Source organism: Adiantum capillus-veneris, chromosome 13, assembly GCF_014529385.1.
Source record: "Adiantum capillus-veneris isolate H3 chromosome 13, ASM1452938v2, whole genome shotgun sequence".
Taxonomy (NCBI): domain Eukaryota; kingdom Viridiplantae; phylum Streptophyta; class Polypodiopsida; order Polypodiales; family Pteridaceae; genus Adiantum; species Adiantum capillus-veneris.
Window position 1 is genome coordinate 136,181,225 of NC_140943.1, and position 22,134 is coordinate 136,203,358.

At 44.8% G+C, this 22,134-nt stretch overlaps 1 protein-coding gene across 1 annotated transcript; it reads right to left on the reverse strand.

Annotated features, from left to right (window-relative positions):
• Positions 1-1,020: 1,020 nt before the first annotated feature.
• LOC147444921 (histone deacetylase complex subunit SAP18-like) lies at positions 1,021-21,370 on the reverse strand. The gene is made up of 6 exons (XM_086527419.1): positions 21,199-21,370; positions 2,139-2,171; positions 1,845-1,955; positions 1,663-1,758; positions 1,509-1,583; positions 1,021-1,397 (listed from the first exon to the last, which is right to left on the reverse strand). Exons 1-6 carry the CDS (start codon positions 21,331-21,333, stop codon positions 1,365-1,367), a joined length of 483 nt encoding a protein of 160 aa, XP_086383545.1. The 5' UTR covers positions 21,334-21,370; the 3' UTR covers positions 1,021-1,364.
• Positions 21,371-22,134: the final 764 nt, after the last annotated feature.

A 22,134-nucleotide genomic window follows, 5' to 3' on the forward strand; every position in this document is an offset into this window, starting at 1 on the left:
TATTGTAATGTCCATAAGTTTGAGTAGCAACTTCTCTTTTATGGAAAAAGCATTTACAAAATGCTCTCGTTTAAAAGAGGCAGCTAAAGCCATTGTTTGGCATCGAATGAAAGCTTGCTACCATTCTTGACGAAGAATATATTGAGGTAGATTCATTGACTAAGTTAATATTAGACTTCTTGGCGGATCTATTTACTCTACTATGTTAGATGAGAAAACCATTGTGCCTTCATGGACAAAGTTGTTCGATACTTGTGAGAAAAACTACAACCGATAGAATCTGCCATGTAGAAACTCTTTGATTTGAAGATGAAAAAGAACAATTCTGTTGCTTTTCATTTGAATGAATTTAATATCATTTTCAACCACTTATAGGCTTAGAGTAAAAACAATATGCCTATATGCTCATTGCCTTCATCATGGGTAAATGCTATTAGTAATTCTACTCCAACTACTGGTAACCTAAAGTTTGATGATGAAGTCGGCAACATCTTCATGCATTTTTTAGTGGCTATGTTTTACCTTCACAAAAGCTTGTGAATCAAAATTGTACTTATAATATTGCTCCACTAAACATGTTGCCTACTTATGTTCCTTCACCACACATGCCATTTAGTTCAGAAAACTGACTGCAACATTGGTGGAAACCAAACATTGCTTAAATATCAACCAAACTGACAGATATTGTTACAAACTCTCAGCCTAAAAGAAATATGCCGAACACAAAAAGAAATCAAGCTACGTTATACTGATTGCAAGGGGAGAGACCACATTGGAATTCACACCACTTGAGTGAACCAACTCGTGATGAACTTCTATGTCGTCAAACATTTTCTGTAGATACTCATGATCCAAACCATTGGATGTATATAAATTCAAAACAAAATTTTGAAGGAGTTGCTTAAAAGCAAAGCCCCAGCATCTTTCCTTAGCACATAAATGACCAATCACCTTGCGACAAAGAGTTGCAGATTTCGGCAATAACTACCGTCGTCACACAATCAACTACCTTCACCAAAATCTCGAACCCACTTGAAATTTCCCACAACAATGTAATATAGATCATGAAGTAAATTGCCTGCCCAAACTCTGCCAAATACATAAAAATTCCTTCATGAGCCTCGGTAATACCCTTTAAACCAGGTCGCCAACATACAAGAGATAAATACCATATTAGAATGCACACGCAGGCGTGCACACACACACACACACCATGCTTATCCAAGTAGCCCTTTTCTTCATAAAAGACTCCCAGCTTCTCAAATATGGCATATTGTAAAGCTCCACTTCCATTGCCTAATCAAGGGCAGACAGCATTCTGGGGCTACTAGGTTGCCTAACCAGAGGCAGACAGCATTCTGCGGCTACAAGATTGCTACATCCAAAAAATCTCCTGTCTGTTCATATCACAGCAAAAAAACATAAATCTTAATAAAATTGAAAGAATTAGTATCGTGACTTTGAGAAAGCACCATCACTAACAAGGCCACAAGCTGCAACTTGCTTACTTGAAAGTGAAGATCAGCGAGCGTCCGATTTTCATCTCCACCTCTCCTGCCCCCACTAGCATGAGTCAGACCTACCTGGAACAGAGCAAAATGTAGCATTAATTTCTTCTACTTGAAATCATTTCAGCTAATAGTATGACCACAAGCTGCATACGTTGCGGATGACATTACGGCCCCGGCGATCTGGATAAACGAAAGCAAAAGAGAGTTTGGCTTCTTTGCGTCTTGCTGCAGGAGCAACTTCCTTTACCTGGAACAGAAAATGTGATAATTGTAGGTCTTACTTGAGCGAATGGAAAGCCATCCAGTTCAATTAATTACAACCATATATCTTACCAGATCAGTTAACTCTCTTAAAGTGGCATCCCGCCAAGTGTATATTTGAACTTCATCTTTTGGTTCCTTTCCTCTAACGGCAAAATCCTCTATCGTATGGTGATTTCCAGTCTACACCCAATACATAATACCCAATAGCTGTCATCGCATCTTGCGTATTTTACACAGTTTATTTATCATGACAATATAAATCCAGTTCCTTTACATGTGCCAGGACATCTATTGCCACTATTAAACAATGTGCATATGCATCGCTGATGAATGTTGTCAAGCTTGAGCAATTTGTAATGTTACCTTTGTAAAGACTCTCAGCAATAAGGGGCATGTCTGCAAAAAATAGGAATAACATCAGAGAGACCTTGTGATTCCATAAGTTTACTATGATAAACAAAATCAAAAACAGCAGACACCCAAACGTTTTTCTTCTAACAACTTTGGAACTGAATGACCAGAGCTATAAAACACTTGATGCACACAAGAAAATGTAAGTATGTATGATGACCTCTATTTTCAGCCCTCCTCAACGGAGATGCACAAAATCTTCTTTTTTTTTTTGTGGCAACCGATTTGCTGCTGCTTTTTTCAGCCCTTCAAAGGTTCGACGACAGAAGATGTACAACTACCCATTGCCAAATTTTGTGGCCAGCAAATACATCCACATCTCCTCCGCCAAAAGACCCCTTGGAAGGTGCAAAATCGGTAATCCAAAGGTAACTTCTTCTGCAGAAGTCAACACCGGGGAGGGGGTTTTTAACCCCAATTCTACTACTTTTGCTACTATGCCCATCTTCCAACTCTCTCTGATGCTCGGGAATTGTAACCGGAGGGCACCACGAGCCAATTGAAAAGAACAAACTAGCACTTCAAAACAACTAAACACACAAAGAGAGAGAGAGAGAGAGAGAGAGAGAGAGAGAGAGAGAGAGAGAATCCACGTGAGAGACACGGAGCGGTATAGTTCCACTCCCAGAGAGCAGTGGCCCCAAAACCTTGGCGCCCCTTTCGGTATTTCTTTTATATTGCTTCAACGAGATACAATAGTAGGGGCTCCGTTCTGCTTCCTGCACTTTGGAATGCCAAGAAGAGACCCCCCTTCATATATTTAAAGGCCCTAGGCCTTCTGTCACCAGGAGGTGTATTTTTCCTGTTGCCTTTCGTAAATAAGTACTATATATTTTTATTTATTTTATTTTTACTTGTTTTCCCCGGAACCCTTGAAAAGGTGCAAGTGGACATTGCATGGCCAATGTAAAACGGCTGTAGCCAAATGGGTTTCTCACATCGGGGATCTAGGTCGGTCAGACAGGGACTGCCCGGGCCAGTTAGCACTGAATTCTGATGAGTATGGAAGCTCGTGTGCGCCAAACTGGAATTTGGGCCACTCGTCAAGTCACTGCAACTTTATAAGTTGAAAGGGGCCAATAATTTAACCCACATTGTTGATGTTGGTCAAATGGTAGTCTTCAATGATGGTCAGGAGACCGATAGGGACTGAAACCGGCCCGTAGGGCGGTAGGCGTTGGCTTTCACCCGAAATTCTTTACTTTATACACACACACAGAGCACTTTGCAAAGAGAACCTGCGACGGGAGTTAACACTTCAACTCACACACGGCTCGGAAGCTAGAATGCTCCGAGCAGACGCCGACAACCTGTAGGCCCCAAAATTGGCGCCCCTTTCGGTATTTCTTTATTCTTTAGGAGGGTAAATTACAAGGTAAGGTCCTGGGAATCCTTCACGTGTATCCACCTAGATACCATTTGATTTGGCCAAATTTCGGCAACATAACAGCCCCAAAACTTGCGCGAAACCAATTCCCCTGCTGGAACTCGCTTGCACTGTCGTATACCCTCTGATTCCTGTCCAAAAACAGTAAATTCAGCACGCTGTATTTACTGGTTTTTGCCCTGTTTTCAGCCCCAAACAGTCCCCTAACTGTCCTTTGCCAATGGGGCACGATTCCCAATGATCCTGGCGTTCGTATGGCTGAAAAACAGTCAAATTACAGCGCATACACAGCGCTGATTTTGCACCTGTACGGTGAGGTTATGACCCTCACCAGTGCCTGCTTTGGAGCAGCAGTTAGCTACCCCTGTTCCTGCTCAAGGAGGCTCTTGCCTCAGCACAAAAGCATGAACCCACACAACTGTACATCAGTCAAATGAGTAGCCCTCTTGTGGGGCATCACATAACTGCACGTAGGGGAGAAAGAGAGCAGTATGTAGCGTGCGGGGCATCACTCCCGTCACCATACTGTGCATAGAGGGCAAGGTAAGCATTCCATAGCTTCTGTACCTGTTGCAATCCGCCTGTGGCTGAAAATGGCGCCCCCTTTGATGATATGCAGCTCGTTTTTGCCTCCCAGAGTGGCAGAATCGCTCACAAGCTGACACATCGCCCAGTTTCCGAGTTTGGGCTTTCCCTGCTAAAAATATCTCAACTGGTGCGTCAGTTGACTTTGCGGCAGAGTTGTAAAGTGTTCCCCTAGTCATACCGAAGGTAATGACGCGAACACATTTCGTGGCCCAAAATAGCAGTTCCCTAAATTTTAGGAGATGCTTCCGTTGGGCTCCCACTGGTCTTCTGACCATCTATCCTCATTGGGACCGCATCCAAAAATGCAATGTGGCCCAACTGTCGGATACTTTTTGTTGGAAGTCCCACCTTGACTTTACGCCTTAATTGAGTTCACTTCCTAGTATCCACCAACTTGCTAAGTGCGACGGGGGGACCTATATGATCTTGCTCTGAGCTTAGACATCCTCTTACCATACGAATTCCAGTGCCGACCACTTCCCGTCTGCGGGTGAATCTACCGTTCACATTGGCCATACAATGTCCGACCGTTTGCTACTTCAAGAAGAGGGTCTTAAACAAATAAAATAAACCCCATTGGAAAGAAACCAACAACCAAGGTTAGCAGTTGCCACATCTCTGTGACATGGTTAATAACTGCCACGTCCTCGTGACAGGGACGCCATGGAAGCATCTCCTAAAATTTAGGGAACTGCTATTTTGGGCCACGAAATGTGTTCGCGTCATTACCTTCGGTATGACTAGGGGAACACTTTACAACTCTGCCGCGAAGTCAACTGACGCACCAGTTGAGATATTTTTAGCAGGGAAAGCCCAAACTCGGAAACTGGGCGACGTGTCAGCTTGTGAGCGATTCTACCACTCTGGGAGGCAAAAACGAGCTGCATATCATCAAAGGGGACGCCATTTTCAGCCACAGGCGGATTGCAACAGGTACAGAAGCTATGGAATGCTTACCTTGCCCTCTATGCACAGTATGGTGACGGGAGTGATGCCCCGCACGCTACATACTGCTCTCTTTCTCCCCTACGTACAGTATGTTATGCCCCACTAGTGGGTTTCTCATTTGACCTATGTACAGCTGTGGGGAAATATGCTTTCATGCGGAAGCAAGAGCCTCTTTGCACAGGAACCGGTGTAGCTAGCTGCTGCACCAAAGCAGGTCCACGAGAGGGTGATAACCTCTCGATAGCACAGTAAATTCAGCATTGTTTGCTTGCTGTTTTTACTCTGTTTTGAGACTGTTTTGTGCCCGGGATGCTTCCAGAATCAAGGGGCACCAAGCCCAAGGTGCAGGGAAAAGTGTAGGGACCGTCGTGTGCCCAAATCAGGTCAAAAACAGGACTGAACCAGAAATTACAGCGACCTGGAATTTACTGTTTTGTGCTCCCGACTGAGGGATAACGCCAGTGGGATAGAGTCTTGAGCTTGGAAACTGATTCGGATTAATTTCGGTACCGTTATGCTGCCGAAATTCTGCCGAATCTGGAGCGCACTAGCTGGATGCAGGTGTTATCTTCCAAGGACTCTCTTTTTGTAATTCCCGCTCTCTAAATTAAAGAAATACCGAAAGGGGCGCCAGTCTTTGGGGACTACAGGGTGTCGGTCTCGTGTGCGCAGTGACATTCTAGTCGCTGGACGCAGCTGTGTTCTCTTCCCTTCTCAATACTCTATGTAAAGTTAACAGGTAATTGAAATAGTACCGCCCTCTACGTTGTATAGGCCGGTTATATGGTTCCATCGACAGGATAGTCACTTTTTCTTCAAAAAGTGCAGCATGGATTGTTGTGGGTGAAAGCAACACAAAGCTTGTCGATATGGCAGAGAAGAGAGACCAAGTACCTGAAGAGGGATCTTCCTCACATGGCACAGAGAAAATTCCTTCAACTCTTCAAGAAGAGGAGAGGTTGTTTAGAACTCAACTGCGTTGTTGCATGGACATGTTTCAGCAGTTGGCTAACAACCCAAGGATGCAGGAATTCTTACAGGCTCCGACACAGGGTTTTCAGCCTCCTACACAGGGCATGACTGAGCCGTTGCAGGAAAAGGAGATTTCCAATGTGCAGAGGACTCATGATGCTCGAGGGAAAGCCCATGTGGTTGAGCAACTAGCGGTGTCCAATGATCCAAAGCAACTTGCTTTAGCTAGACAGGAACCGTTTGTGAATGGTCAAGGGAGCAATGAACAGACTATGCGTCAGACCCTTCCATTACCTAATACTTACCCTGGTTATTTTGGAGGTGGTTCAGTGTTTCAAGCTATGGCTGGACCTTCCACAGGTTATATGCCAGGGAATGTGTTCGGGACAATGCAAACAGGCATGGGTAACCCTATGTACGTGAACATGGGTGTCCAACCAGGTTTTCAGGGTGCCTATGGCCAGTTTCGAGTGCCTGGAACACAATTTGGTATGGCTGGTTTTTCGCAACCATACGTACAAAATGCAGATATGACAGGAAAACAGTTGATGCGAGTGCTGGAATGAACACTCATGGAGCACCACTGTTACAGGCACCTGTTTATGATAATGTGGCTCCTTTGAGTCAGCCTAAGGATTACAAGGAAGGTGGGCAGGGAGTGAAGTTTGAAACTTTCAGAGGAACTGAGGACAAATTAAAGGCTTTGACCTTCATACAGCAGTTCGATGCAGCTTATGCTGGAGGCAACTTCACGGAATCTTCAAAGATACGCAAGGCTGCCACTTTCTTGAAAGGGAATGCGCTTCAATGGTGGACCGCATTGTTGAACCAAGGTCAAGCCCCAACAACGTGGGTCCAATTCAAACAACTTTTTGCGCCTGCATGGTTGACAAACACTTTTGAAGTGGATGTGATGACTGAATGGCACGAGTTGAATGCTAAACAGTGTGCGGATCTGGAAGAGTACAATAAACGGTTTTGGGCCGCACTGTTGCCAGTCACCTCTTACAGGTTTGTGCCTTTGTCAGAACAAATTGAGAAGTACTATTGCGGATTGCCCAAGAAAATCAGGGACTACTGCACAAAGACTACTGTCATGAATATGTTTCAATTGATAGAGAATGCAAGAGTGGCCAACAATCTGTCGAAGGGAGATTCCGATGGATTTAATAGCCACAAGAAAGGGGCCCACTGCAAACAGTTTTCAGCCAAGGGCAATGTTGCAGCAAAGCCTTCTGAGTCTCTTGCAAAGAAGCCCTCCACTGAAGAAGCTGATACGTCCAAGAAGCAGTCTAAATCTTCTTCGGAACGAGGACAAGGACAAAAAAGGCATTTTTCTAGCAAAACTTTTCAAGAAAGGAAAGCTCTTAGGGAGGCCAAGAAATGCTACATTTGTGAACAGGAAGGACACTTTGCAAATGAGTGCCCACAGAAGAAGTCACAGGATAAGGATGACAAGTCAGACCATAAAGGGAAGAAGCCAAAGCCGAGTGCAAGACTTGTTCCAGATTTGGTTGGAGATCAGCCAAACTCAGATGCCATGGAGCTGTGCAGAGCTTGGGGCAAAGTTAGAGACCAGACAGTGCTGGTTTTCTTTGATCCAAGAGCCCGTGCAAATTTCATATCACCAGAATTGGCATCAAAGTTGGGCATTCGTGCAGAGGAGATGGGTATGACAGGCGAAGCAGGTTTGGCATGCCCAGGACATTCAGAGCCTGTTACTCCCATTCTGGGAAAGCTTCGTCTGCACATTCAGAGCTATGTGGATGCGGAAGAATTTCATATTATGCCGCTTGAGGGCTGTGATGTGTTATTGGGTATCCCATGGTGTTACAGGTTGCATGCTATGGTGGATACTTACAACAAAAAGATTACCCTTGTACATAGAGGAAAGACTCATGTCCTTGATGTAAAGCTTAAAGGCGAGTCTGTTCCAGTTGTTTCTGCTCTGCTATTTCATCTATAATAAAGAATCATCTTTCTACGTACTTGATCTTTGCAAAAGAAGTACCTCAAGTTGTATCTAATTTGTCTACCTTAGATAAAGACAGGTCAACTTTTTTGAGTGGTTTCAGTGATTGTTTTTCGGACTCTTTGCCAGGGGAGTTACCTCCTGAGAGACCTGAGGATCATACTATAGATCTTGTGCCAGGTTCTAGTCCACCGAATAGACCACCATATAGGGTTAGTGCAGCCCAGCAAAAAGAGATTATGGGTCAGGTCAACGAGCTTTTAGAGAAGGGGCTGATTCAGCCCAGTTCATCCCCTTTTTGTTCGCCTGTACTCTTAGTGCAGAAGAAGGATGGTTCATGGCGCATGTGCATTGACTATCGCGCCTTGAATAAGAATACCATCAAGAACAGGTTCCACATACCGAGGATAGATGACATTCTTGATCGGCTTGAGGGAGCGTCATTGTTTACAAGAATAGACCTAAAGAGCGGGTATCATCAGATACGCATTAGACCAGAAGATGTCCATAAGATTGCGTTCAGGACAACATTTGGTCTCTATGAGTTTCTTGTCATGTCATTTGGTCTCACAAATGCTCCTGCCACATTTAATAGAATGATGGACAAAATTTTTAGACCACATAGAAACTTCGTGGGTACCTTCTTTGATGACATGATTGTCTACTCAAAGTCTGAAGAGGAGCATAGGGATCACTTGACCGCAGCTTTCAATGAGCTACGCAAGAATAGGCTACTCATTAATGCGAAGAAAAGCGAGTTCTTTTTGCAAGAGATTCACTTCCTTGGGCACATTGTTTCAAAGGATGGGGTACGCATGGATCCCGCTAAAGTGGAAGCAATTAGGTCATGGCCAGACTTGAAGTCCGTACATGACATTCTTTCTAGGCTTATGTTCCTATTACAAGAGGTTCATCCGAAATTTTGCTGAGATTGCTTCTCCACTCGGCTTATGTTCCTATTACAGGAGGTTCATCCGAAATTTTGCTGAGATTGCTTCTCCACTCCATGCACTGCAAGGAAAAGGAGTTACTTTCAAGTGGACAGCCAAGGAAATTTTAGCGTTCAAACACTTGAAAGAGAAGCTGACTTCAGATCCGGTAATTATTTTGCCAGATCTTTCTAAACCTTTTGTGGTTCAATGTGATGCGTGTGGCCATAGTCTTGGTGCAGTTCTAATGCAGAATGGCCGAGTAGTCACATATGAGAGCAGAATTCTTTTGAAGACTGAAAGAAACTTGCAAGTCTATGAGAAAGAATTGCTGGCAGTAATTCATGCTCTCACTAGTTGGAAACACTATCTGCTAGGGGCTGATTTTGTTGTCCAAACGGATCATCAAACCTTGCGATATTTTCTTACACAGACGAAGTTGTCTGAGAAGCACATGCGATGGGCAAACATCTTGTCAATGTTCCATTTTCAGATTGTGCATGTGCAAGGGAAAAAGAACGTGGTGGCTGATGCGTTGTCACGAAAGCCCCAAATTTCAGCAGTGTCAATTCCGTACCATTGTGAACTAGACGAAATGAAGACACAATATACTGAAGATTCAGATTTTGCAAGGATCTATGACCAGCTTGTTGATGGGCAACATCATGAGCACTATATGCTTAAGAATGACTTTCTCATGATGCATGGAAAGTTATGCGTTACTAAACAGTTACAGCCAAAGATTTTGATGGAAAGTCATGCTCCACCTTATGTTGGGCATTGTGGAATTGATGCGATAGTGAAAGGAGTTGAGGCATTCTTCTATTGGCCAGCTTTGCGTCAAGATGTTGACACATTTGTAAGATCATGCTTAGTATGCCAAAAAGTCAAATTTGACAGACAAAAGCAACCGGGATTGTTGCAGCCATTGCCGATCCCTGATAGGCCATGGGAAAGCATAGCAATGGACTTTATCTTTGATCTTCCAAGGACGCAAACAGGAAATGATGGGATTTGGACTATCATTTGTAGGTTCAGTAAGCAGGCCCATTTCATTCCTGTTAGGAAGAAGATAAAGCCAGAACACATTGTCAAGATATTCATGAGCAATATCTTTAAATATCATGGGATGCCTCAGTCAATTGTCAGTGACAGGGATCCACGTATGACAAGTCTTTTCTAGAAGGCATTGTTTGAGAACATGGGCACTACGCTCAAGTTCTCTTCTTCGTTTCATCCGCAAACTGATGGACAATCAGAAGAGGCAAATTCTATTGTTTTGGACCTGCTCAAATGTTATGTCTCAGAGCACAAGGCAACTTGGGAACACCATCTCCCATTGGTTGAATATGCTTATAATAACACTGTGCATACGTCAACAGGTAAGGCACCATTTGAGATAGTGGAAGGAGGAAAGAAAGTCCCGCCCATTTTGCAGACTAAGGACAAGATATTTGAGGCAGACAAGTATGTGCAAGATATGGATGAAACATACACGAAGATAAAGATTGCTCTTGAGAAGACTCGGGCTAAGCAAAAGAAAGCTGATGATCGTCACCGTCGTGAACTTGTATTTTCACTTGGTGATTGGGTACTTTTGCGCTTTGAAAAGGCCAGGTTAAGGAAAAGGAAAGGCAAGGAACGCTTGTTTCCTAAGCTCAGTATGCGATATTACATAATGCTTTTCATGTCAGCCTTCTAAGGCCCTTTGTTGGTGATGTGCCAGAGAATATGCTTAATGAGGAACAACCCGAAGTGGAAGAATTGGATGAAATCCTTGTTCCTACACAGATATTGGCACATAAAGAAAGAAAGGTTAGAGGAAAAGTTGCAAGACGCTATTTGGTGAAGTTCAAAAACTATCCATCATTAGATGCCAAATGGATGGAAGACTCTGAATTGGTTGATTCACCTCAGCTATTGCAATTGTATCTTGAAGCCTTTCAGATGGAACCCACAGTGACTTGATGCAGCCTTTTTGGAGCAAGGCAAGAGCATGGTTCATGATGCTCAAGAGAGTAGTTAAGCAATTGTATCTACTCTTTCCATACAGAATTTAGCTAGAGAAGTTTGTGCTCAAGAGTACACTAGAAGACTTCTATGCTTGATATATGTGTCGTAGCCAGGTTGGTGGGATTGTTTAATCGTCCAACGCTACATTTCCGGAAGCATGTATATCTTGGATTCCCATCATAGAATATATGTGATATCAGGAGATACTGCATGTATTATTGGCATGCAAGCGAGGTCGCTTGCAGTATTTCAAGGGTGGGGTGTGTCACCAGGAGGTGTATTTTTCCTGTTGCCTTTCGTAAATAAGTACTATATATTTTTATTTATTTTATTTTTACTTGTTTTCCCCGGAACCCTTGAAAAGGTGCAAGTGGACATTGCATGGCCAGTGTGAAACGGCTGCAGCCAAATGGGTTTCTCACATCGGGGATCTAGGTCGGTCAGACAGGGACTGCCCGGGCCAGTTAGCACTGAATTCTGATGAGTATGAAAGCTCGTGTGCGCCAAACTGGAATTTGGGCCACTCGTCAAGTCACTGCAACTTTATAAGTTGAAAGGGGCCAGTAATTTAACCCACATTGTTGATGTTGGTCAAATGGTAGTCTTCAATGATGGCCAGGAGACCGATAGGGACGCCATGGAAGCATCTCCTAAAATTTAGGGAACTGCTATTTTTGACCGGAAAATGTGTTCGCGTCATTAGCTCTGGAATGACAAGGGGAACGTTTTATTGCTCTGCTGCCAAGTCAACTGACGCACCAGTTGAGATATTTTTAGCAGGGAAAGCCCGAACTCAGAAACTGGGCGACGTGTCAGCCTGTGAGCGATTCTGCCACTCTGGGAGGCAAAAACGAGCTGCATATCATCAAAGGGGGCACCATTTTCAGCCTCAGGTGGATTGTAGCAGGTACAGAAGCTATGGAATGCTTACCTTGCCCTCTATGCACAGTATGGTGACGGGAGTGATGCCCCGCACGCTACATACTGCTCTCTTTCTCCCCTACGTACAGTATGTTATGCCCCACTAGTGGGTTTCTCATTTGACCTATGTATAGCTATGGGGAAATATGCTTTCATGCCGAGGCAAGAGCCTCTTTGCACAGGAACCAATGTAGCTAGCTGCTGCACCAAAGCAGGTCCACGAGAGGGTGATAACCTCTCGATTGCGCAGTAAATTCAGCACTGTTTGCTTGTTGTTTTTACTCTGTTTTGAGACTGTTTTGTGCCCGGGATGCTTCCAGAATCAAGGGGCACCAAGCCCAAGGTGCAGGGAGCAGTGTAGGGACCGTCGTGTGCCCAAATCAGGTCAAAAACAGGACTGAACCAGAAATTACAGCGACCTGGAATTTACTGTTTTGTGCTCCCGACTGAGGGATAACGCCAGTGGGATAGAGTCTTGAGCTTGGAAACTGATTCGGATTAATTTTGGTACCGCTATGCTGCCGAAATTCTGCCGAATCTAGAGCGCACTAGCTGGATGCAGGTGTTATCTTCCAAGGACTCTCTTTTTGTAATTCCCGCTCTCTAAATTAAAGAAATACCGAAAGGGGCGCCAGTCTTTGGGGCCTACAGGGTGTCGGTCTCGTGTGCGCATTGACATTCTAGTCGCTGGACGCAACTGTGTTCTCTTCCCTTCTCAGTGCTCTGTGTAAAGTTAACAGGTAATTGAAATAGTACCGCCCTCTACGTTGTATAGGCCGGTTATACCTTCTAAAAGCAACAAGTACAAAAAGCTTCTTCCAAAAAAGCAATTGACAATCTGCTCCTTGCACGAGATCTTCTTGAAAGAAGAGGCGGGTAGAAAAGAGCTCCAGAATCTTTCGCAATAAGCGTCCACTGTATCTTTCTTGGTCATCCGAAGATGGTTCCAAGCAGTTCGTATATCCCGTTCGTACTCTCAAGTCAACCAAGAAGAAATAAAAAGCCTCTAGAATTTCAGTCATTTAACTGGCACAGTCTTGCTTGATAGAAGCGTGGACCACCAAGTTCGAGCATTCCCCTTAAAGTAAGAGGCAGCTCTCCGGATCTTAGAGTGCTCTGAGTAACGTCCTCCCGCGAAAGCAATGTCAAACTGCTGTACAAAAGACAAAGCCTTCGAAGCATCTCTATATCCCGAAAGCGTGTCAAATTTAATTGACTGTCCACCTTCTTTAAACTCTCGGACTTTCATGCTTTTGTCTTCGAGAAAGTCATAGTGGTTGGCTTTGTAAAAATTCTTCTTCTTTGCATAAAAGTTGCTCTCATCAGAGTCTGAACTGTCTGTAGACGAGTCCTCTGTAGAACTGTCACTCACTGGGCGAGATTTAGACTTCTTTGCCTTTTTCTTGCCCTTTCCGAAGCATTGTTTCTTGCTTCGCTTTTTGCCTTTTCGGTCTTCTTCGCTCGAATCAGATGAGCTAGAAGAACTGTCAGAAGAAGAAGAAGAAGAAGAAGAAGAACTGGGTACTCCTTCAAATCGAACACGCTTCTTCTGTTTTCTTGCTTTTTCAAAGGTAGACTGACGACCCAAATAACCTGGAAAGTCAGCACCTTTCTTCTGCTTTTTGCCGTGCTTCTCAGCTTTGTTTTGCGTGTCAAAAAGCTGAGCAATCCGTGCATCAACCACCTCTTCTAATTCCTTCTCTGAATATTTCTTGTGAGCAGAAGGTTTCTTGAGAGCGGGTTTTGGGGGTGGTGGTGTGGTTTTCTGCCACTCCGTATGCACCTTCTCCAAAGAGGTCTTGCTCATATATTTTTCCATCTTCAGGTCCTTGGCAAAATTAAGCATCATCTTTGTTGCATCGTCGATCAACTGTCGGCGCTCCATCTCTCGACGCTCTGCTCAGTAGGCCGAGGCGGGCCATACTCCTCACGTGAATCTTCGTTGTGATCCCTTCCCGCATCTCCGAATGCGGAGGGAGTCGACTAATCCTTGCCTGAAGCCATAGGTGCCGCGTGAAAAAATTGGGATTGGATTTCCCGTAGAAGAGAAATCAGCCATGCTCTGATACCACTGTAACAGACTTGGACACTCCAAGTCAAGAATCTACCACGACAGCACAAATAAACACTTCAAAACAATCACAGCTCACAATTGATTCGACACTGGCCCGGCGGAGTTCTGTGCCTAGAGATATTGGCCCCAAAGACTGGTGCCCCTTTCGGTATTTCTTTTTGTATTAATCAGAGTTCAAAGTACAAGAGTGGTTGGGTCTCACTCTCAAACTCTGCGTTCAGATGCTCTGCAAAGTGGGAGCCCAAACCACTTATTTTTTTGTTTACAAGGGATGCCAAAAGCAGAGCCCCAAAAGCTTAAAATCAAAAGCCTAAAAATAAAAGCAAAGGCTCTTTCTCTCACAAGCTCTCTTTAGTCAATCAAAAATAAAGCAAAAGCTTCTCTCTCTCACATCCATTGCGTAGGAAAAATCCATATCCAAAAACTGTCAAAAGCAAATCTGCCGCAAAAAAAAATCAGCCTCCACAATTTCCGTCGCAATCTGCGGGCATCCGTACTGCTGCCACGTGTCATGCCCAAAATTAGGGCTAGGGTTTTTTGGCAGCATTTAGGGTTTTTGCAGATTAGGGTTTCTGGCAGAAATTAGGGTTTTCAGAATTAGGGTTTCTCTGGCAGCCACGTCATCACTTTGTGACAGTCCATCAGCTCTTGGACATAGTCTTCCTCCGGCGGCAATGGTAGTCCCAAGACATAGCAATCACATCGGACCTCCAAGGTCATCAGCTCGTGATCAGACATCTCCTGGGAGATGTCGAGAAATTTCAAGTTATAATTTGCTAGGGTTTCCATGGCAAGCATTTCAGGATACCCCACTCTGCCAAAAGTTGCACGAAGATGTCAGAAACCATATGACTTCGGGCAAAAATTTTCTTGAAAGCTTGCCAAGTCCTTGGAGTGTGCGGCTTGGTAGCTATAGACATCAACATCTGCATGGCACTACTTTTGAGAAAAACAGTGACTCGAAACAAATCTTGGATCCTTCTCTTGCAAGTGATCTTTATGGCTTATGCCCTGTAAGGCATGAGCGGCGAAGACGGGAGTGCGCCCAATGCACGATGCAGTAAGGGTGGGAGTGGCTAGTAAGTTTAGGGTCAGGACTCGAAGATACTTCAAATCAAATTCCAAAAGTCTCTGGTTTACCCGAAGATACTTCAAATCTCGGGACCCGAAGATACTTCAAATCAAATTCGAAAAGTCTCTGGTTTGCTCTGTCTGCTCTTATGTAGGACCGGTATGCTTTCAGAAAAGCGCACGCCTAATGCTCTGATACCACTGTCACAAGACAGGCACCACGCACCAATAGAAACGAACAGACTGAAGAGACTTGTAGCACTTCAATAACAACTGAACTGAGAGCGACACGCGACACAGAGTGGCAGAATTCCACCCTAGAAAATATTGGCCCAAAACCTTGGTGCCCCTTTCGCTATTTCTTTATATTGCATCAACGCAGTACAAGCCGGTACTCCAGACTCTGCACCTTCTCCAAGAAGCATGCCAAAAAATGAGCCCATGGCCTCATATTTAAAGGCCCTAGGCCCCAAAAGCAGTTTACATGAAAAGCCTTTAAACTCAAAAGCATCTGGTCCAAAAGCAATGACCAAAAGCAGCCAGTGTAATTAACGAAAATCCGTACGGCCTGCCACGTCAGCACTGTCAATAATTTTCGAAGCGTCCATACTGTTGCCACATCATCATGTCACAAGACGTGCACCACGTGCTAATAGAAAAGAACAGACTGAACAGACTTTTAGCACTTCAATAACAACTGAACTAAACGAGAGAGCGACACACAACACGGAGTGGCGCAATTCCACCCCAGAGAGTATTGGCCCCAAACCTTGGCGCCCCTTTCGGTATTTCTTTATATTGCATCCACTCAGTACAAGCCGGTACTCCAGACTGTGCACCTTCGTACAGAAGCATGCCAAAGAATGAGTTATGGCCTCATATTTAAAGACCCTCGGTCCCAAAAGCAGTTTACATGAAAAGCCTTCAAACTCAAAAGCATCTGATCCAAAAGCAATGCCTAAAAGCTGTCAGCATAAATCACGGAATTCCGTACAACTGCCACGTCAGCAATCAATGTAAAACGCGAAAATCCGTACAATCTGCCACGTCATCATGTCAATGCAATTTTCGGAGCGTCCGTACAGGTCTGCCACGTCATCAATTGGCTGCGCAAGCCTTTGTGTGTGTGTGTGTGGGGTGGGAGGGGGGGGGGTCCTACTTTATTTTAATTTCTTTATGTCTCTTGGGTCCCATCGGGGACGGGGTCCCATAAGTTGGTAGGACTTCTTCTTCTATTGTTGCTTGTTCTTCTTAGGGTTTAAGCCCCTCGGCCATGATCTGAAGGTTGGCTCTGCTCTTCACTGACTTGACACGTCAACAGTTTGTGACATCCCCCCTTCTTGAAAGAGAGTAATCGTCCGCGAATACAGCATATCTACAAAACAACTCAAGTTAGCTTTAAAAAAAATTCTAAGGGTCATTCCAAGGGACAATCAGTTTGCTTTTTTTTTTTTGTAAAGGAGTTGGTTTCTTCTTTCGGCACTTTTGATCAAGGAGTTGGCTTCTCCTTTCGTCCGGATCGGAACTCTTGATATGTTGGCATAGTAAAATTAGCCATCACACCCAGACCGCACCGATCTTCCACGAGTGTCTTGATGCACTAAAATTACATACCCAAGCAATCTCATCCAGTTAGGAATATTCAATAGTTGGCACATCACAATGCAATACAAATGCTCACATATGCATGTTACAAGACACAACAAACAGCGCCGCTGCACACTCCCCCGATACAAATGGTCTACGGTATAAAGCTACTCAACGACTACCTCGTCACTCCCTTCGCAAATAACCTAAAAAGGTCCAGGCCATGAGCTCAGAGAACTGTACAACCAAACGCTCCCTAGACCGCAGTCTGCGTCGCTTGGAGGTTCAAGCATACAACCAAACGCTCCGAAGGCATCGGCCTGCGTCGTTCAAAGGTTTTCTAGCATACAACAGAACGCTCCCCAGACATCGACCTGCGTCGTTCAAAGGTTTTCTAGCATACAACGGAACGCTCCTGCTCCCAGGCATCCGCCTCCGTCGTTCCGAGGTTTTCAAACATACAACGAAACGCTCCCCAGGCATTGGCCTGCGTCGTTCCGAGGTTTAAACAATACCAAAACAGTATTTCTCACTTCACCCAGGAGTAAAATCACCAATCAATGAAATCAGTATTAAAACCAGAGTCAAACAGTTCAAATCGGCACAAAGACAGGTTCAGAACAGATACCATCCATTTCAAACAAATTTCAAACAAGATCACCAAACAAGTTCTCAAACAGAATTCAAACTTAAAAAGCAATCTCGACATCTGTCGAGCTTGAAAAGTCGATTGACTTTCCATCCTGAAACCTGCACCAACAATTAGGGTTAGTTCTTTCCATAAGGTCGTAGATGATCACAACATGGACCATCGGCTCTTGGACAGACAATGTTCCTTTGGTGGCGATGGCAATCCAAAGACATAGCAATCACATTGGACCTCCAGGGTTATCAGCTTGAGAAGAGACCCCTAATGAGAGATGTCCAAAAATTTCAAGTCGTAATTTGCTAGGGTTTTCGTGGCAAGCATTTCAAGATACTCCACTCTGCCAGAAGTTGCACTCCGAAGGAAGATGTCAGAAACCATATAACTTCGGGCAAAAAATTTCTTGAAAGCTTGCCAAGTCCTTGGTAGCTATAGACATCAACATCTGCATGTGATCTTTTTGGCTTATGCCCCGTAAGATATGAGCATTGAAGACGGGAGCACGCTCGATGCGTGATGAAGTAAGGGTGGGAGTGGCTAATAAGTCCGGGGTCAAGACCCGAAGATACTTCAAATAAAATTCCAATAGTCTCTGGTTTGCACTGTCTGCTCTTTTGTAGGACCGGTCAAGACGGGCACCCCGTGCCAATAAAAAAGAACAGACTGAACAGACTTTTAGAACTTCAATAACAACTAAACTGAAAGAGAGACGACACGCGACACGGAGTGGCATAATTCCACCCCAGAGAGTATTGGCCCCAAACCTTGGCGCCCCTTTCGGTATTTCTTATATTGCATCCACTCAGTACAAGCTGGTACTCTAGACTCTACACCTTCGTACAAAAGCATGCCAGAGAATGAGCCCATGGCCTCATATTTAAAGGCCCTAGGCCCCAAAAGCAGTTTACATCAAAATCCTTCAAACTCAAAAGCATCTGGTCCAAAAGCAATGCCTAAAAGCTGCCAACGTAAATCATGAAATTCTGTACAACTGCCACGTCAGCAATCAACGCAAAACGCGAAAATCCGTACAATCTGCCACGTCATCATGTCATCGCAATTTTCGGAGCGTCCGTACAGGTCTGCCACGTCATCAGTTGGCTACGCAAGCCTTTGTGTATGTGTGTGTGGGTCCTACTTTATTTTAATTCCTTTATGTCTCTTGGGCCCCATCGGACAGGGTCCCATAAGTTGGTAGGACTTCTTCTTCTGTTGTTGCTTGTTCTTCTTAGGGTTAATGCCCCTCAGCCGTGATCTGAAGGTTGGCTCTGCTCTTCACTGACTTGACACGTCAACAATTTATGACACATCAGCTAAGCCGTGATCTGAAGGTTGGCTCTGCTCTTCACTGACTTGACACGTCAGCAGTTTGTGACACATCAGCTACGCGTGTGTGTAGGTGGGTTTTGCTTTATTTTGATTCCTTTGTGTCACGGGGGCCCCATCGGACGGGGTGCCATAAGTTGGAGGACTTCTCTTCTGTTACTTGTTCTTCTTAGGGTTTAGGCCCCTCGGTCGTGATCTGAAAGTTGGCTCTGCTCTTTACTTACTTGACACGTCAGCAGTTTCTGACACACACCATCAAGTTCAAAGAAACTTGTATGAGAAATCCGAACTCTAAAACCTCTGACAGAGTTGCATTGAGGTATTGAATCTGTGTACGTTCCATTTACGCAATCCAAACCACATCGATAACAGTGTGGGGAGGCCTTGCAAGGGTTATTTGGGACCCCATCAATGCGCCTTCTCCTCCATCTCTCTCAATCTATCTACTTCTTGACCTCATCTCTCTGACTCTCACTCTCAAGTATCTAAAAGGAAGCATCAAAGAAAAAGTTGCATTCAATAACACAAGGAAAGAACAAGGGATTATGAAAGTGTGATTGCTCAATTCTACCTATCCTCTCAATTCCGCTACATCTCACACTTACTCTAGAGGATTTATGCTTCATATAATAACTCTAACTCTTCTTGCAATCCAGGGACTATAACCAAATGCTGGAAGAAACTTGTCACAAAATCTTCGATTATAAGTCAATGTATTATGTTCAGTCATCCTCAGGTGGTTCCATGCTATCAAAATCTTTGCTCCATACTTTGGTGTCAACCACAAAGAGGAAACCACCTCTTGAATCCCACCCAAGTATCAGTAACGGGATCAAGGTTGCATAGGTACATCCAAAATGTGGAGGTTGGAGCCTCAAGCCAAACCAATAAAGAAAGGCAAGGCTAGAGAGAAACCAGGAAGCGTTAGCAAGCATCTACATGCCAAAGGATACTCAAATCTAGAGAATCCAACGGAAGTGTCTAACGTGCCAAGAACATGCAAGTGTCCATATACGAAAAACCAATCAAGAAGCGGGACAAGGCAATCCCATGAGGAGAGGTGGCAGTCAAGACAGAGAGAGCAAGAATCACCAAGGGACAAGTAGCAATGGTAGGCACACCGAGCCACATCCACAAGATCCTACATCTTGCCGAGAGTGTGAGCCACAATGAGAGAAAATCTGCAATATCGCATTCATTATGCCAACCTACACGTCGTAGAGGAAGTAAGGTCGAAGGAGATCTCAAAGCCATGCCCAAGGAAGCACCAAAACCGATGTAAAAAAGGGGAAGTGATAGGAAAACCACCACCAGGGTCCAAAGGTCACCAACAAAGCAAGGTCTCCCCATTGTCCAGACCCAAAACGCACCAATAGGGCATTGTTACCTTGGCTGAAAACCGGTGATGGCAGCAATCCCATCGATGACGATGCATTCGGTGAATGTCGGAAGGGGGAGAGGGAGAACCAGCTGACAATCAGCAAACAAGAGATCCAACAACGATGATGAGGTCTCGAGAGAGAGGCAGCCAAGAATCAAGGGCACAAACCGATGCCGAGTAGGGTGACTCTGGTAAGAGAAAGAGGCTCCAAGGGATTGCAAGCCTGTAAGAAGAAAATGCATGGAAGTTCCCTAAGAGAGATCAAAATCTGCAAAACGCAGATGCAGCAGCCTGGACAAAATGTTATGCAACACCTTTTTGAAAAAAGGAGAAAACTTTAGGGAGTTGAAAAAAATACGGCTGAAAAAAAAGTTGACAAACAATGTTGGAGGCAAAAGGGCGATCACAATAAGGGGGGCAATGCTTGGACTGAGGAAGGTGGGCAATAAGAGGTGAATTTCAGCCCACACGTCTCCCAAGCAAGGTCAATAGCAGATCTAGGCTCAGCACACCTAAAACACTTGTATTGAAACTAGAACTCGGTTCTAACTTCCACAACTAACCACCAGCAGACACCACTGGGACAGCACAAAGGCCAGACCACCATCTCAACAAAAAACGGCCCAATATCAAGATCTAAAAACCTAGAAAACTGCCCACCCGCTTCCATAAAAGAAGAAGGAAAAGAAAAAAAAAACATCACAGCAACAATCCCAAGCAACCTCAAAGATCTATCAGACAAGTCTCGAACTCAAAACAAGCCATCATCTTACAAAACCTCTTCAATACAGCTGGACAAGCGGATGTCGAGCCAGCCTTGCATCAACAACTTCAATCCCATAGGACGAGAAACTAATTTAGCCTCTCAACTCCCAAAATCCCAGCACCATACCCCCAAAACCAAAAGGCGACAGCAGGACAAGATATCACCAGTAATTGCCAAATCCTCTTGAATACAGCAGGACAAGCTGATACGAACCAGTCTTGCATAAACAACTTCAATCCCATGGGATGAGAACTGGATTTAGCTGATAGTCGCAGCAACCACATATCAGAGAAGCAAGCAGTGGTCCAGCCAAAGATGGCGAGGACAGAGGAATTGTGTGCTAACTTCAAACGCCAGCCAGGGAGCAAATTCGTCACGTTCCAGACTCTCTCTCCCTCTCTCTCTCTCTCTCTCTCTCTCTAACATGTTACCTTCTCTCTGTCGACGGAAACGGTAGGACGCAGGGGAGGAGGGGGGCCGCGAGGCATAGGTATGGGCACCCGTGAGGGTCTGTTTTGAGCATCTGCAGCTGCCGCCGCTGCCGCTGCTGCTGCTGTCGACGACATGAGTCTGTCCAATTTCTTTCTCTAGTTCTAAAAGTTCTTCTAAATAAATTTTGGTGCACTACAACCTTAAAGGTACAGGCTTTTGTGCTTTTCCTTTTTATCTAATTTTAAAAAAAAACTCAGGTTTGACCAGGTCTTCCTAAATAAAATCCATCATTTGGAACGTTCGCCACCCCAACGCCCACCTCCCCACCCATACGTTGCGCTCCGCTTCCTCCTTGCGTCTCCTCGCCCCTTAGCATTGCCATCACACCTCTCTCTCTCTCTCTCTCTCTCTCTCTCTCTCTAGGCGAGGGTGGCCCTGTGGGGGGGCATTACCTCTCAGCCCCGCCAAACAGCCCTGCCTGAAGACGCCTTGCTCAGAGCTCTGCACCATCACCTAAAGACGCCTTGCTCAGCGCTCTACGCCATCACCTCCACATGCTCTCGACAGTCTTGACAGTGCAGACTCGCAGCCTCGACAATCCTGACAAGCGAAGATTGCAGCCTTGATGCTCATTAGCTTAAATCAATGCATATTTTAAACCTTTAAGGTTTTAGTAGTGTCTCACACGGAAGGCCATGTTGCCTCTGCAAACAAACCTACCAAACATTCAGATTCTAGATTCTGCTAAACCCATTGGAAAGGTAGTAAGGAAGACTAAATGTCTTCCCTTGGCACCCCGATTTCATGAAAGAGCTTCCTTGCGGTGGCAACCACTCCAAGAGAGGATCCCGCCGGATGCCAAGAAGCAAGGATTACCGCCCTTGAAGCTTAGATCCGAGAACTCATTCGAGGAAATGAGAGACTCAAGAAACACT

Coding starts and splice junctions, on each gene's coding strand:
- LOC147444921 (XM_086527419.1), bottom strand. CDS start 21,333: ATGTCGTCGACAGCAGCAGCAGCGGCAGCGGCGGCAGCTGCAGATGCT. Junction 1,956..2,138: donor TGCTGAGAGTCTTTACAAAG/GTAACATTACAA, acceptor TATTGGGTGTAG/ACTGGAAATCACCATACGAT. Junction 1,759..1,844: donor TAAGAGAGTTAACTGATCTG/GTAAGATATATG, acceptor TTTCTGTTCCAG/GTAAAGGAAGTTGCTCCTGC.